At 54.7% G+C, this 13,931-nt stretch overlaps 1 protein-coding gene across 2 annotated transcripts in view; it reads left to right on the top strand.

Annotated features, from left to right (window-relative positions):
* The window catches only part of SP7 (Sp7 transcription factor), a 31,875-nt gene that overhangs the window by 13,999 nt on the left and 3,945 nt on the right, over positions 1-13,931 (top strand). The window contains exons 6-9 of one of the 2 annotated variants that reach the window (XM_006182442.3): positions 3,249-3,371; positions 9,088-9,203; positions 9,517-9,761; positions 10,209-10,276. In XM_006182442.3, the coding sequence (XP_006182504.2) occupies positions 10,256-10,276 (21 nt within the window). In that variant the 5' untranslated portion in view covers positions 3,249-3,371; positions 9,088-9,203; positions 9,517-9,761; positions 10,209-10,255. Of the gene's footprint in view, positions 1-3,248; positions 3,372-9,087; positions 9,204-9,516; positions 9,762-10,208; positions 10,277-11,425; positions 11,503-13,931 lie in introns of those variants that run through there. The other variant, XM_032492958.1, reaches the window with a different exon arrangement.

The following is a 13,931-nucleotide window of genomic DNA, read 5'->3' as shown; positions in this document are numbered from 1 at the left end:
CCAGAAAAAGAGCAGACTATGTATCTGCATCCTTTTCCAATGCTTTGTCCCATGTTGTATCCATGCCCAGATCTGTATCCTTCCCAACAAACAACAAAAGTGCAGGATATAAGAATTAGGCCCCTGAACTGGAAAGGTAGTGGGAAGAAGAGGATAAGGCTAAAGAGAGAGCTAAGCCGAATATAACAAAAAAGAAACAGACTCACAGATTTTCTAACAAACTAGTGGTTACCAGTGAGGAGAGGGAAGCTGGTGAGGTGATTAGGAAGTACAAACTGTTATGTATAAAGTAAGCTACAAGGATATATTGTGCAGCACAGGGAATATAGCCAATATTTTATAATAACTATAAATGGAGTATAACCTTTAAAAATTGTGAATCACTATATTGTACACCTGTAACTTACATACTATTGTATATCAACTATACTTTGATAATAAAAAAAAAAAAAGGGCTGAGCTGGGGGTGCCATTCCCATACTCTTCTCAATCTGGCTGAGATAGAAGGGGTCGGGGGAGCAGAGGTGAGGGCTGGAGGGTGGGTTGTCACCTATGAGCCACAGGCCCCCAGGCTCCTGGAGGTCACATTCTTGCCCTCTCTTTGTCCCTTAGTTGCCATGACCGAGTCCACTGGACAGCATATGTGTCTTCTGCAGGAATTTGGAAGTAACTAGAAAGTGCTCTAAGGGTAGCACTGAAGGGGAACACTGCGGAGTTCCTCTCTCTCCCGGGTCAGGCCTGAGAACTGTCCAGGAATGGAACACAGGGTGGGGAGGGGGGCTCTCTGGCAGGGCACAGGCAGCCCTAGATGTCTTGGTCTGCCTCCTCACCCTGTTAAGTAAGGCCTGCCTGCTGTCCCACCCTGTATTCTTGGATTCCTAAGGTCTCCTTAGCTGGCAGGGAAGGCCTAGGGCCCAAGGAGACTTTTGAGGGCTAAGGAACTGGGGAGAGAGAGCCTGTGATCATCCATGTGTGTGTTGAATGTACTTATCTGACTTCTATGTATATGTCTCCTTCTAAGACCTGGCCCCTGTGGTTGTCAGTGTCGCCATGAATGCCCATGGGTGTGTGACTGTGGCATGTGGTGTGTGCCTTTGTGTGTCAGGGCAGGGGCTCCCCGTGGTGTGCATGTATGTTGGGAGGGGGTGATGGTGAGATCCTGGCTCCCTCTCCTCCTCCCCCATCCCTGCTCCCATCTGGCCTTGATCAGCCGGTCCCTGGGGAGGGAGCCGCGGTTTCGGATACAGGAAAATGTTCCAGGAAGCGGCCACTGTGCTGGGCCCTGCTCTGGCTCCCCCAGCGGAAATTGTTCCAGGAGGGAGGGGGAGAGTGTTGAGATAGGATTAAGGGAGGAGGGGGTGGCTCTTGGCTCCCCTCTCTATGGATAAAGCAGGATAAATTGATGGGAAGCTCAGGTCAGCCAGGAACCTGGATGCTGCTACCTAGATCATTTAATGCAGGAAAACTGAGAGCCAGCAAAAGAGGGTTCCCTTTCTTATCTGGTTCTTTTTCTAGTGAAGTTTAAGGATTGGGGATCTGGGTGGCCCCTGGGGGGGGTCCCTTTTCTGGCCCTGCTAGCATATACCCAAGCTGGGGACTGGGACACCTGGGTCTTGTCTAAAAGTGGTGTGGCTTGATTGGGGGGGAGCATAGGATTCAGCCCCCTCTTCTCCCCACAGAGGGGGCTTTGAAGCTGGGATCCAGGACTGGGAGGGCTGCCTAATTGGGATAATGGAGGTTAATGGGGCGCCCGGAGGGGGTGGCCATGCTCCTAGATCAAAGAGGCCAGCTCTTCCCAACCACCACAGCTGGAGGTCACAGCTGGAGGGGGAGGGGCAGGGGCTTCAGGCCAGCCAGCAGGGGGTGCTCTGGCCCCTGAATGCCTGTTCTCTCGAGTCGGACCCCTTCTTCGCTCGGAACTACTTTTGCCTAAAGGGTGCTCGTGGGGAGCGAGGGATGGAGGAATGGAGGAGTCCTGGGATTCAGACTCTTCTCTGTGTGGGTGGACAAGGAAAAGAAAGGGCACGAGAGGCTGGCAGCTTCGGGTCCACGAAATGCTAGCGTCTTTGGGACCTGGGGCTCTGCAGGGTCCAGAGGAGGACGCCAGGGATCCAGATCTGGAGAAAGCCAGGGCTGGGAGGCAGGACTCCTGTCCTCGGTTCAGGCCGTTGAGAAAGGACTGGGCGGGGCAGCTGGGGGCGCTGGCTGGGGCGGAGGGGAAAGGGGCACACAGAGCTCCCCGCCGCCGCCTTCTTCCCCCCTCCCCCCGGTTGGCGCTCTCTCTCGGGCTCTAATCGGCGCGGCGGCCGCAGCGGGCAGAGTCAGCGCCGCCAGTCTCCGGGACGCGACTCCCAGCAATTGTGGTCGGGACCGCAGATATGCAGCTGCCTCCTGCCCGGGCGCCCGGCCCGGCCGGCCCCGCCCGCGCCCCGCCCCCCGGGCCTTGGCTGGCCCGCCCCTCCGCCTCCCAGCCGCGCGCGCACATGTGGGGACACTGAGGCACTGCCGGTAGGCGACGTCCCCGGCCGCCCTGAGCCCAGCCCAGGCTGCGAGAGGCGGCTTGGGAGGTCCTCGGCCTCTCCCCACACCCACAGACCTCACGATCTGTCCGTCTAGGGGCACCCATCCCTGCAACAGCTGGAGCTGGGGCTGAGACCATCAGTCTTGCCTTAGCTTAATGGATCACAGGGCCTCAAACCTCGCCTCGGAGAAAGTTGAGCAGTGCTTGCTTTGGGATCCAGCGGGGGGCGTCCGATTGAGCGTGTGTGGGGAGGAGGTGGTAGTGGTGGTGGCTGAGTCCCAAGGACTCTCATTAACCCTGGCGGTGGAAAAAGGAAGGATGGAGAAAGGTGGCCTATGCAGACTCTGAACTTACAGAGTTCCCTCGTTGGGGTGGGGGTGGGGCAAGTTTAGGTGAAAAAGGGAAAAAGAAATAGTTAAAGAGGGGCTAGGGCAGAGTGTGTTGGGGGTTCTCCTGGGAGGCTGGAGGCCAAGTGGCAGACACAGCATGGCCCTTTACTCCCAGCAGCTGGGGATCAGGGGCCATTCTCAGGACTGAACAGATCCCTCTAACGTGCCTGCATGTCCTGTGTTCAAGTGCCCACACCAACACACTTATCAAGGGAAGTCATCCTTGACCGCTCCCTCTCCCACACTTCCTATATGCCGCCAGTCACTATGTCCTGTCCATACAACCTCCTAAATATCACCTTTCCATTGACTTTTTCTCATTCCCTCTGCTGCTACAGGCCACATCTCACCTCTTGCCTGGACTGCTGCAATAAATTGGTCTTCAATTTTGCCCTCCTCCAAACTCTGACAATACTAATAGGCACCATTTATGGAACAACAACTAAGTGCCAAACCCTGTGGTAAGAGTTCCACATGTATTATTCCTAATCCTTGTAACAACCCTGGGAAGTTGCTGTATTATATTTCCCCATTCTAAAGAAGAAGAATCCAAGGCGTCAAAGGTTAAACACCCTGCCCAATCTTACACCATAGTAAACGGCTGATTTGCCCAGAATGGCCTGGCTCTAATTCCCTATTCCATTATCTTTTATGTAGTCCGGGTCATCTTTTTAAAATACAAATATTCCCATATGTTGCCCTGGGGATCAAGTTCGGATTCCTTGCACAGCTATATCAGACCTCCATCAGCCTCCACTTTCTGTGTTCTCGTCACACTCAACTTTCAGCACCTCAAAATGTCATTAAACCCTCAAGACCTCTGGGCCTTTGGATACAATACCCCACCCCCCAGCCTATAACATTCTTCCTCTCTTCACCTGGCTGACTCTTATTTATCCTTCAGTTTCTTGACCTAGTCATCCCTTCTTCCAGGAAGCCTTCCTTGATTCCCCCAACACTGGCTTAGATTCACTTTGTTGTCTCCAATAACATCCAGTACTTACTCTCTTTATGTTGGTTGCTGGTTTGTGAGGCTAAGGACTGGGTCTGTCTTGTTGGTGGTTGCATGCCTGAGACTAGCCCTGCCTGCGTGGCACAAAGTAGGTGCTTGCTGAGCATTTGTTGAATGAAAGAATGTTCCTTGGGTCCAGTCTACATTTTAAAAAACTGTACTGCCACGGAAACTCAAAGCCAATCAGAGAAAGCAGGAGGAGTGGGGTGGAGTGTGTCTAAGATTTTGAAGGACCATGCCTTAGGTTGTTCAGTCCCATTGCTAAGGATAGAAAATTTGATCAGGACCCTATCACCCCAAGTTCTCTTTATTTAAAGACAGTAAGTAATATATTTCATGTATCGGATTCCAGGGTATCTTTCTTACAAAGAGGCACTTCCTGGAGATGACCCGAGATGACCAGAGTCAACTCCACACTGACCCTTTTGAAACACCTACCCTGCGCAGGTTCCTTTGTTTCATGATCAGGACTCAGTCTTCCCTTTCTCTCCATTTTCCTCTTTGTCCGCTGCCATCCTGGCTCCTTCCTCCCCCTCCCACAGAACTTCTCCTTCTGATTCTGATCTGCCTCCCCTGGAACTGCTTATATTATCTCAGGGCTCAGATATCAACTATGGAGACTGAAGCTCAGAGCAGAGGGGAGCCAGGGCCAGCACCAGGAGTCCTGCCTTGCAGCCTGGGCACTGGAAGAGGGGATGGGGAGACCCAGCAGAGAGGGCGGGAAGTATGCACAGATGTGTAAATGTGCATATGTGAATGCTGGGGTGGGGAGCTCCTTTTCCAAGCCATGCTCCTTTTCTATGCTGTACAGAGGTTGCTGGCCTCCTAAGAACTTCTTCCCTTCTTCCCTGTGTCCTCAGCTTTGCGCCCCAGAATGGGATTCTCTTCCCCAAGCTCCCTGAGCCTAGGCTCAGAATGTCAAGGCACTGGGCAGTATCCACATCCCAAGGTTATGAGTGGATCTTCCCCTCACCCAAGGAGCAAGTTTCCCTGCATTGCTTTTGGAGGACCCTCTCAGATTAGCCGCTGTCCCTTGGGGTCTCTTGTCTGTATCCCCACCATCTCTATTTCCCTTGATGTCTCTCCCTTTGTCTTTCTGTTTCCCTGTCTCTGGGTGCCTTCTTCTTTTCTGTCCCTTCTGTGTTCTCTGTCACTAGTGACTCCACTGGAGACATGGGTTGGGCCTGGGTGCATGGCGGGGCGGGTAGTGGCCAGACCAGGGGCCCGGGACATGAGCGCAACTTTCCAAGCCTCTCTTCCAGGCCCCTGTGGTTGGGGAGCTCCACAGAGGGAGAGATGAGTCAGCGGGGCCGCAGAGCAGGGGGGGTCTGGGTGGGGGTGGGGATGCCGGGGTTCCCCAGGGCCAGGGAGTTTGCTGGGGCCATCTGGGTCTTTGAACTCTGGATATGGGGAGTAAAGGATCAGCGAGTTAAAGGTAACCTGGAGGTTCCTAGACTAGCAGGAATTGCAGGCAGCAATTATTAGGACCGGCAGTGCCCTCCACATCACCCTGATGCCCAGATTCTGGTAGGAAGAGGAGTTCCTAAATCCCCTCCAGAGGCTCTCAGGGATTTCTAGAGCTGTAAGATTGTGATGATAGACCTATGTGTATGAATGTGAAATTGGCCGTACATATAAATGCGTGTGTTGATGTGAGTCTGTGTGAGTCCCTGGGTAGGGTATTGTAGGTGACTGTCAGTTTATCCACATGTCTGTATGCTGGACTGTGCATTTTTGTGACTGGAGGTTGGATCAGTGTCCTGGTGTAAGTATCATCTGGATAATGTATATACATCAGTGTGTGTCAGTGTGGATGCCTGCAGAACACATATATGTTCGTAATTCAGCCTGTGTTCAAGTGTGTATCTGAAAGTGTGTCACTCATTAGGTACATATTAGAGGACGTGTTGATCTGTATCTCAGGGGCTCTGCTCTCTGTTCACTAGTAGGGTAGCCAAACCCATAACAACAACAAAGGAAGGGTTAGGCGTCCCTTCGGATTGGGGCCCTCAGAGGAAGCCCAGCCCAGGAGGGTGGGCAGAGGGCAGCGGGGTGGAAGGAGGGGGCGTCCCTGAGGAGAAGGGAGGTAGAAGTCTCCCACTGTCCCCAGTGTTCACTTTCTCTCCACCCTCTCTGACCTTTCAAAAAAGAGCTAAAGAGAACTGAGGCGGGTTCCAGATTCAACCCCCTCTAACCTAGAAATCCCACCCTGATTCTTCTAGGAAGGGGAGAGAGGGAAGGGAGCAGTCCCTGTGGTTCAGCCCAGTCCTGGGGTTGAAAGATCAGAAAGGCACTACCCCACCCCTTCCTTCAGGGGCGTCCATCTCTGGAGCTCAGCGTCTGGGTGGCCATGGGCGGAGGCTGAGGGGCCCCCAGGGTGGTGGGGGGTGGTGGATAGAAACCAGATGCCTAGGGGGTTTATACTGGAAGGACCAGAGCCGCAGCCTCTACCCGCCCCTGCCACATGGCGCCTCTGCCTGGGCTGCCCCACCCCCTGGGAGGCTGGGCTGAGGGAGGCCTGCGAGGGTGGAGGCAGGTCCTTGGTCAGGACTCCCAGCTGCTGACCCCAGCCCCTGGGGGCACTGGCAGCGGGGGGGTGGTGGTGGTCTGGACCCAGGAATAGCAGGGCCTTAGCTGGGCTGCAGGACTATCTTTAAAAAGGACATGGAAGAAGTCAGAACCCAGGGTCCTGAGGGAAGCAGCTGGGGGCTTCAGGCAGCCCATCTGCCTGGCTGTGACATAGATCCCTGGGAGGGGGCTCTATGTCCAGGGACGATCCTACTGGGGTTGACACATCAGGGGCCCTGGCTCTCATCTTCCTGGGCACCCTGCTCCCCCTGTCCTTCCCTAGCACTCTTGCTCCTGCCCAGGTAGGATTCGGGATCCAGGTCCCTGGAGGAAGAGAAGGCTGACCACCCCTGCCCCCATCTCCTCTCCTCAACCCCACATTTCCTTTCATCCTGCCTCTTTTTCCACTCCCTCGTCAGCTTCTTCCTTTCCTCCCCAATCTAGTTTGAGCCCCAACTCCTCTCCCACCTGCTGTCTCTTCTCTGGAGTCTAGACTTTTCTCCTTTGCCTCAGTTGCCTGCCTGATCTAACTGGCCTCAGGCTTCTCTGCTGGCGGTGCGGTCATTTCTCCAAAGTTCCCCTGTTTCTTCTCAACTTCTGAGTGGGGGTGGGGGTGGTCCAGAAGTCCATCTGGCACCTCAGGATCAGAAGCACCCACCACCAGTGGGGGGACTGCGAGGTCATGGGACACCCCACCACGGGCACTTCCTCTTGGGCAGACGGGTGGGGTGGCCCGTGTAATCATCGGAGACAATTATGCACTATTTATACTCCATCCCCGCCCCCCACCTGCCTGGCCGCTTTAACCCTCTGCCTCCGCTGGCTCTGGCCAGGCCTCCGGCTGTTTTCCCTCTCCTGTCCTCCGAAGCCATTGTCTCCTTACCTTTGTTCCTCTGGACCTGTTTCTTTATCTTTTTTTCTTTCTTTCTCTCTCCCTTTCTTTCTCTCTCCTTTTCTCTCTCCTTTTCTTTCTTTCTTTCTTTCTCTTTCTTCTTTCTTCTTTCTTTCTTTCTTTCTTTCTTTCTTTCTTTCTTTCTTTCTTTCCTTCCTTCCTTCCTTCCTTCCTTCCTTCCTTCCTTCCTTCCTTCCTTCCTTTTCTTTCTTTCTTCCTCTCTTTCTTTCTTTTTTCATTTTTTATTGATTTATAATCATTTTACAATGTTGTGTCAAATTCCAGTGTTCAGCACAATTTTTTAGTCGTACATGGACATATACACACTCATTGTCACATTTTTTTTCTCTGTGAGCTACCATAACGTTTTGTGTATATTTCCCTGTGCTATACAGTATAATCTTGTTTATCTATTCTACAATTTTGAAATCCCAGTCTATCCCTTCCCACCCTCCGCCCCCCTGTCTGTCTGTCTGTCTGTCTGTCTGTCTTTCTTTCTTTCTTTCTTTCTTTCTTTCTTTCTTTCTTTCTTTCTTTCTTTCTTTTTATGCGCTCTGTTTTTTTTTAAAGCTGCATACCTGGTCTTCTCTTTCCTCCCTGTTACATCCCATAGCTTCTCCTGATTCTCTTGGATTGTTTCATTTGCACTGTAGGCCTCTCAGTCTTTCTGTGTTTCTTCCTTTGCTTCTTTTCCTTTGTCTGCCAGCCATCCTGGTTCCCTAACCCTCTTGTCAAAAGTTGGGCCCAAAGGGTACCTGGGGGGAAACCAAATCACGGGGCTGGAATCCCGAACTCCCCCGACCCCGGGTCTTATTCTGAACTTTGCTCCTGCCCACTGATGAAACTGCTGTTAACCCTCTCTGGACTTCCAGCTGCTCCTGCCCCCTCCCCACCTTTTCCTGGGGGAGCTGGGAGAGCAAAAGGAGACTGGAAGTGGGCACCCAGGAATTAAAAGTTAGGGGACTGGTTGGGGAGTGATGGGAGCGGGGAAGGACAAGGCTCCATTCCTCTGATGGGCAGGGCTGGGAGCGAGGAAAGGGGTGTGTTGGGGAATAACTTGCAAAACAACCCCAGCTGGCTGGGCCCCTCCATGGGGGAGATGCAGGTTCTACCACTTGGCTGCCCAGTCCTCTCTCTCCTGTAAACTTACCTCAAGGCCCAGGTTTCAGTTAATAGACTTTTGGGATTTCCCTCTTACAACTAGTTGACTTTCTTTCTCCTCTTCCCTGATTTCTCTCTCCTCAAAGTTGGGAAGTCCTACCTCAGCTCTAACTTCAATTCTTCCTGCTGCAGAGGGAATGATGCATGGCACTAAGAAAGGGAATCCGGCCCTCCCTCCCAGGAAAGCATGATCACTCATGAGAAGAACTGGCCATCAAAGGATGGAGATTTAATGTGTGGCCAAGAAGGTCCTAGGGGGTGGTAACTGGCAAGGAATGATGGAGGCGAGGGCCTATCTTTTTGGGAGGGTTAATCCAAAGAGGCTAGGCTCAGGCATGGATGAGTTGACCCAATGACCTTCTGCCCCCACCCTCCCTCCTGCCTGCCTTAGATTTTCTCGGAACCAGAAGATCTAGCTTCTGCCCCACAAAGTGAGGTAGGCCTAAGTGTCACTTCCTAGGAGTGAAACTGAGGCATTGGGAGGAAGACTGGGGAGCCCCGAGCCTGTGCCAAGCCTCCCCCACTTCTCCGCCCCTTCCTCCAGGCCTTACTCTGGAACCTGCCTCAGTGACCCTGAAAGGTTGAGCAGCAAAAGCCTCCACCCCAGAGCACACTCCCCTTCCTGGCTTTTACAACACACACCACGCTCCTGACTTAGAGGTGGGTGACTGGGGAAGCAAGCATCTCTGTGGTCAGCTCTGGTGTGTGTGTGGTGTGTGTGCCTCCGGCCATGTCACTGTGTTCATTTGTGTGTGAGTCCATCTCTGTTCATTCATGACAGCGGCTGTGCCCCTGTGGGGAGCACTGTACATGTGTACGTGTGCATGTATCATCCTGTGTTTGTCCATGAGTGTGGATGTCAGTGTGTTCCAGTCTCTCTGTGTGAGTGTCGTCCCCAATCCCCCATCCCCCCCCTGGATCTCTAATTAGTGGTTTGGGGTTTGTTCCTTTTCCCTCCTGTTCCTTCCCTCAGCGGCAGCGGCGGCAGCGGGAGCAGGAGCAGCAGCAGCAGAAGCAGCAGCCGCCGCCGCTGCCCGGCAGCCAGGGAGGGCTCTGGAGTAGGACTATAGGATCAGAGCCTGAGTGGGAACAGGAGTGGAGCTGGCCCAGGAGAGCAGCGGAGCCCTCCCGGGACCCTCAGGCCACCCCTTGCCAGCACTCTCAGTGCCAGACCTCCAGAGAGGAGAGACCCAGGACACCCAGCCCCAGATCCCCCAGGTACAGGACACTGGAAGCTCTGTCTGGGAGGGGTTCCCACAGATGCCTATGGGACTGCTGGGGGCAGGGTGTGGGACACCTGGGCCCACGTGCCCTCAGCCCTTCCCCTCAGCGCCCCCCAGCATGCTCTGCCAACTTGCCCTGTCCCTACCCTCTCCTGCTTCCACCCCATCCCGGGGAGCCCTGTTTCTCCTCTCCCGCCCAGATCCCTTCTTTGGGGAGCTCAGCAAATGGAGCAGGAAATTTGGACCCTCTGCCTCCCTCTCTCGCCCTGCTCATTGGATCCGGAGCCTTCTCCGCTGGGAAAGCTGTAATTAGAGGGTGGATCCCTACAGACAGAGAGCAGCCCCCCCACCCCCCACCCCCCAGTCTCTTCTAACTTTAGATCTCTTCTCTCCCATTCTCCCATTCTCCCTCCCTCTCCCTCTCCCTCTCTCTCCGGCTCAGCTCTCTCCATCTGCCTGGCTCCCTGGGACCCGTTCCCCAGCCTCAGGATGGCGTCCTCCCTGCTTGAGGTAACTGACCCCTCCTTCCCCGAGGACACCAGCCACGATCGGATCTTGATGGTCTGCATCCCTGTCCACCTCCCACCTCCCAACTCACACAGACAGTTGCCGTGGTGCTTGTCACTTCCAGGGGTCAGAGGAGCGAGGAGCAGTGGGTAGGAGAAAGGGGAGGGGAGAGCAGGGCCAGGGGTCAGAGAGCAGTCAGGAGAGGATGAGAGGGGATTAGGTTAGGAGAAGGCGTGGACCCCTAAGGTCAGGCAAGCCCAACAACTCCGAGGAGTGGGAAAAGGATGGAGAAAGGAGGGAGAGGAGGGGGAAGTGAGGAGTGGGAGATGGATAAGCTGGCAGCAGACAGTGGGAGAGAAAGAAAGCCAGAGGGCTGGCTGAGTGGGCACAGAGTAGCACTGAGTCCATGGTCCCTTGGGGGTCCTGGCTCCCAGGACTCTTAGCCTAAGCAGGGGCTTGTCTGGTTTTTAGGTGGGGAGGGGGCTGGGCCTCTGGGCTGGTGTGTGTAGGAGAGGAGGTGGGCAATGAGAGGAGAGAGAGGGCAGTCCGTGCATGTGGGGGGGCTGGCCAGAGGAACTGGGCCCAGGCCTGAGAGGCAACCAAGGAGGAGGGCCAGGGTCTGAGGCCGCCTGCCCGGCTCACAAATATTTAGCTTTCAGCCAAAGACAAACTCAGCTCTATTTTGGGAGTGGGAGGCTCCAGGGCGGACTGGGCCACTTCCCCTCTAGGCTGGGACCCCAGCATCCCTTGCCTCTGGCACTGGGGATGGAGGGAACTAGGGTACCATGGGGGTCAGGGATTGGGGGCTTGAGAAATCACTGACTCTGTCAGGGCTTCTGGGGGACTCACAGCCACTCAGAGCCTGTTCAAATATTCTGAGTTCTTGCTTCTGGGTCTCTGACTCTGTCTCTGTCACCCTCTGTCTGGCTTTCTGGTCCCTCTGCAGGAATCTGGGACCAGAGAGCTCTCCCTTAAGATCAACTCCCATCAATAGCCTTGAACCTTCCATATTCTTGGGCTCCTCTGAAGGCCCTATCCCTGGTCACAGTGCACTAGCTCAGGTCCCAGGGGTGATGGGCCAAACCGAAAGCCGACTCATTCAGCCTGCAGGAGAGGTGTGTGTGAGGTGGAGCCGGAGTCTCTTAATACCTGTGTTCACTGGCCTGCGTGTAAGTGTCAGAATGTCAAGCAGCACACCTGCCCGCCTGGCTGGCTTCGTGAGAGCACAGGTGTGTGTGTATAAGCTGGGTCCTCTGAGTCCCTGTTAGCCCAAGTGATGAATGGTGTATGTGTAAGGCTTGGAGATAGTGAGTTTGTGACTGAGTTGGAGAGAATGGCATGCAAGCCAAGGGGGTGGACACCATGACCCAGCCGGGGGTCCCCAGGTGTTATGCTCCACCCCCTGCTGCAACCAGGGCAGACTGCTCACCCCGTCATCTCCCCAAGAGACTTTCTCTTGAGCCAGCATCGACACACTGTGGTTGGTCTTGAGGAAGCTGGAGGACTAAGGTGCATGGAAATCCTGGGTCCATCCACCCAAGGCCAGGGCAGTGTCAGTGGGCATGGGCTTCATGCCAGGGTTGCCAGCGTGGCACTGGTGCCTGCGGGAGGGGCTGGGCCAGAGGCCTGCTGGAAAGACACGGGATTGGGGTAGCACTTGGCAAGAGGCGTGTGTTGTGGAAACTGGACTTTCATGTCCCTCACTCCCCATGAGCTGGAGATGCCCCCACGCCAAGGCTTTCAGTCCCTCTGTCTCTTTCACTGATCTTTTGGGCACCTGTGCCCTCAACCTTCTTCTTCCCTGCACCCCCCCCCCCCCACCAGTAAGTCCTCTTTGGCGGTGGGAGGAACCTGGGGTTTCAGAGAGGGACGCTTTCTGGAGGGTCACCTGGGCTGAGTGAGATGCAGGGGAGCAAGGAGGAGGGAGAGATGGGGATGGGGGAGAGATGGGGATGATGGACTTGGAAGTGGGGAAACTAAGCTGAAAGTGGAGAGCTAGAAACCTTGGGTGCCCAGAACCTACGGCCACTCAGCCCTCAGATGTCCAGTGAGCATTCCAGTGCAGGGGCAGCGGAAAGATGGGGCTCCTGTCAGGGCGGGAGAGCTGGGACAGCTCCTTATCTTGTCCCTTCTCCAGAGATTCCCCTTTCCACACTTAAAGCATTTTTTGCTGTTGCTTTTAATGGATGGTGGGCGGAAGTAGGAGGAAAAACAACTTGAAGGTGGGCTCCTGGGCCCGGGGAAAAGTAATACATTTGATGAGGTATGGCGACACGTATTTAGAACCCTTAGCCAGGACCCTGTCCCAAGTTCTCAGGAAAGCCCAAGCAGCAAGAGAAGGAAACTGAGGCTGTGGTGAAACCTAGCTGGGTTGCCCAGCTCTTGGCCTCCAGAACCTTCTGAGTGGGTTTGGTGCCTTGCTCCACCTCTGCTGCCCTCAGGGGCCCTGGGGGCCTCTGCTCCGCAGGACTGGGGTCTCCTGTTGGTCTGGGGCTGCTTGCCTTCTTTCACCCCTCCTTCCCTCCCCACGGCTGGGTGGGGTCCCTGGGCTTGGCTGAGGCCCCTGTGGCCACAGTGTGAGGGCCGGGCGGGGGGACGGCGTCGGCGTTTTTAAAAATAAACCGACCGCAGGGAAACCAACGGAGCCGGCGGGCAGGCAGAGGGGGAGGGGGTGGTCAGGGGGAGAAGGAGGGAGGAGTGGCCTGGTCTGGGGGTTTTCTGGGGCCCAGCACCATGAGGGTTTTCTCTTAGGTAGGAAATCTGCCTTCCTCCTCCCCCTCCCCCTTTTCTATTTTCCCCTCCTTTCTTTTTCTCTGTTTTCCTCTGCCTGCCTTGCCCAGTCTCTTTCCATCCTTCTCTTTCTTTGTTTATTTTGCTTTCCTCTCTCTCGCTCCTTTTTGTCATTTTCCCTTTCTCCTCTTCTGGGTCCCTGCTCCTTTCGGCCTCTTTGGGCCAGTTCCCCCTCTGTCCTCTCTTTCCTGTCCCTGGGGGCTTTTATGTCAGGTCCTCACCCTACAGGGTCCTCTGCTCTGATGAAGTCTCTGGGTCTCTGCCTCTCTCCTTTGCACCCCATGTTTCTACCTTGCCTTTCTGCTAGGGTTTGCCTCCTGCCCCATCAGCTACCCTGCCTCACCCACCCTCTGCTTGGGAGGTGAGAGACTCCGGGGAAACCCTGGCTGGGAAGGACCCAGGGCTTTTGCCATGGCCAGATTTGAGAAAGCTTTTGGTGGCTCAAATTTGAGAGTCCATGAGGTCAACAGGACCTCAGAGAGAGGTAACTGGGCAGAAGGAGCAGCAGGTTTGCATTTGGGGAGTAGTACAGGACTGGTGACTGCACACATCCCTCACCCCAACCTTTAGACTCCAGCCCTTCCTCTCAGATTGGTGTCACAGACACATACCGCACATACCGCATGCTAGGAGCTGGCGGGCAGGTCTGCGAACCCTGGATTCTTGGGTTCTTTTTCAGCTTTACCAGGAAGGCACCAGATACTTGTTTTTTTGAGGACCTCAGTCAAGGAAATGCACAGGACCAGCTTTTGCAATTATCTTTTTTGGTGGGATTCTCAGCAATGGATGCCTGTCTATGGCAACCATGGATCCTGAAGGGCATCTCGTTCTGGGGTGTCCCGAGACTGACTCAGGAAGGGGTAACGTG

Source organism: Camelus ferus, chromosome 12 (genome assembly GCF_009834535.1).
Source record: "Camelus ferus isolate YT-003-E chromosome 12, BCGSAC_Cfer_1.0, whole genome shotgun sequence".
Lineage (NCBI taxonomy): Eukaryota > Metazoa > Chordata > Mammalia > Artiodactyla > Camelidae > Camelus > Camelus ferus.
Note: the sequence above shows the minus strand (reverse complement) of the source record. Positions and strands in the feature narration are given on the sequence as shown.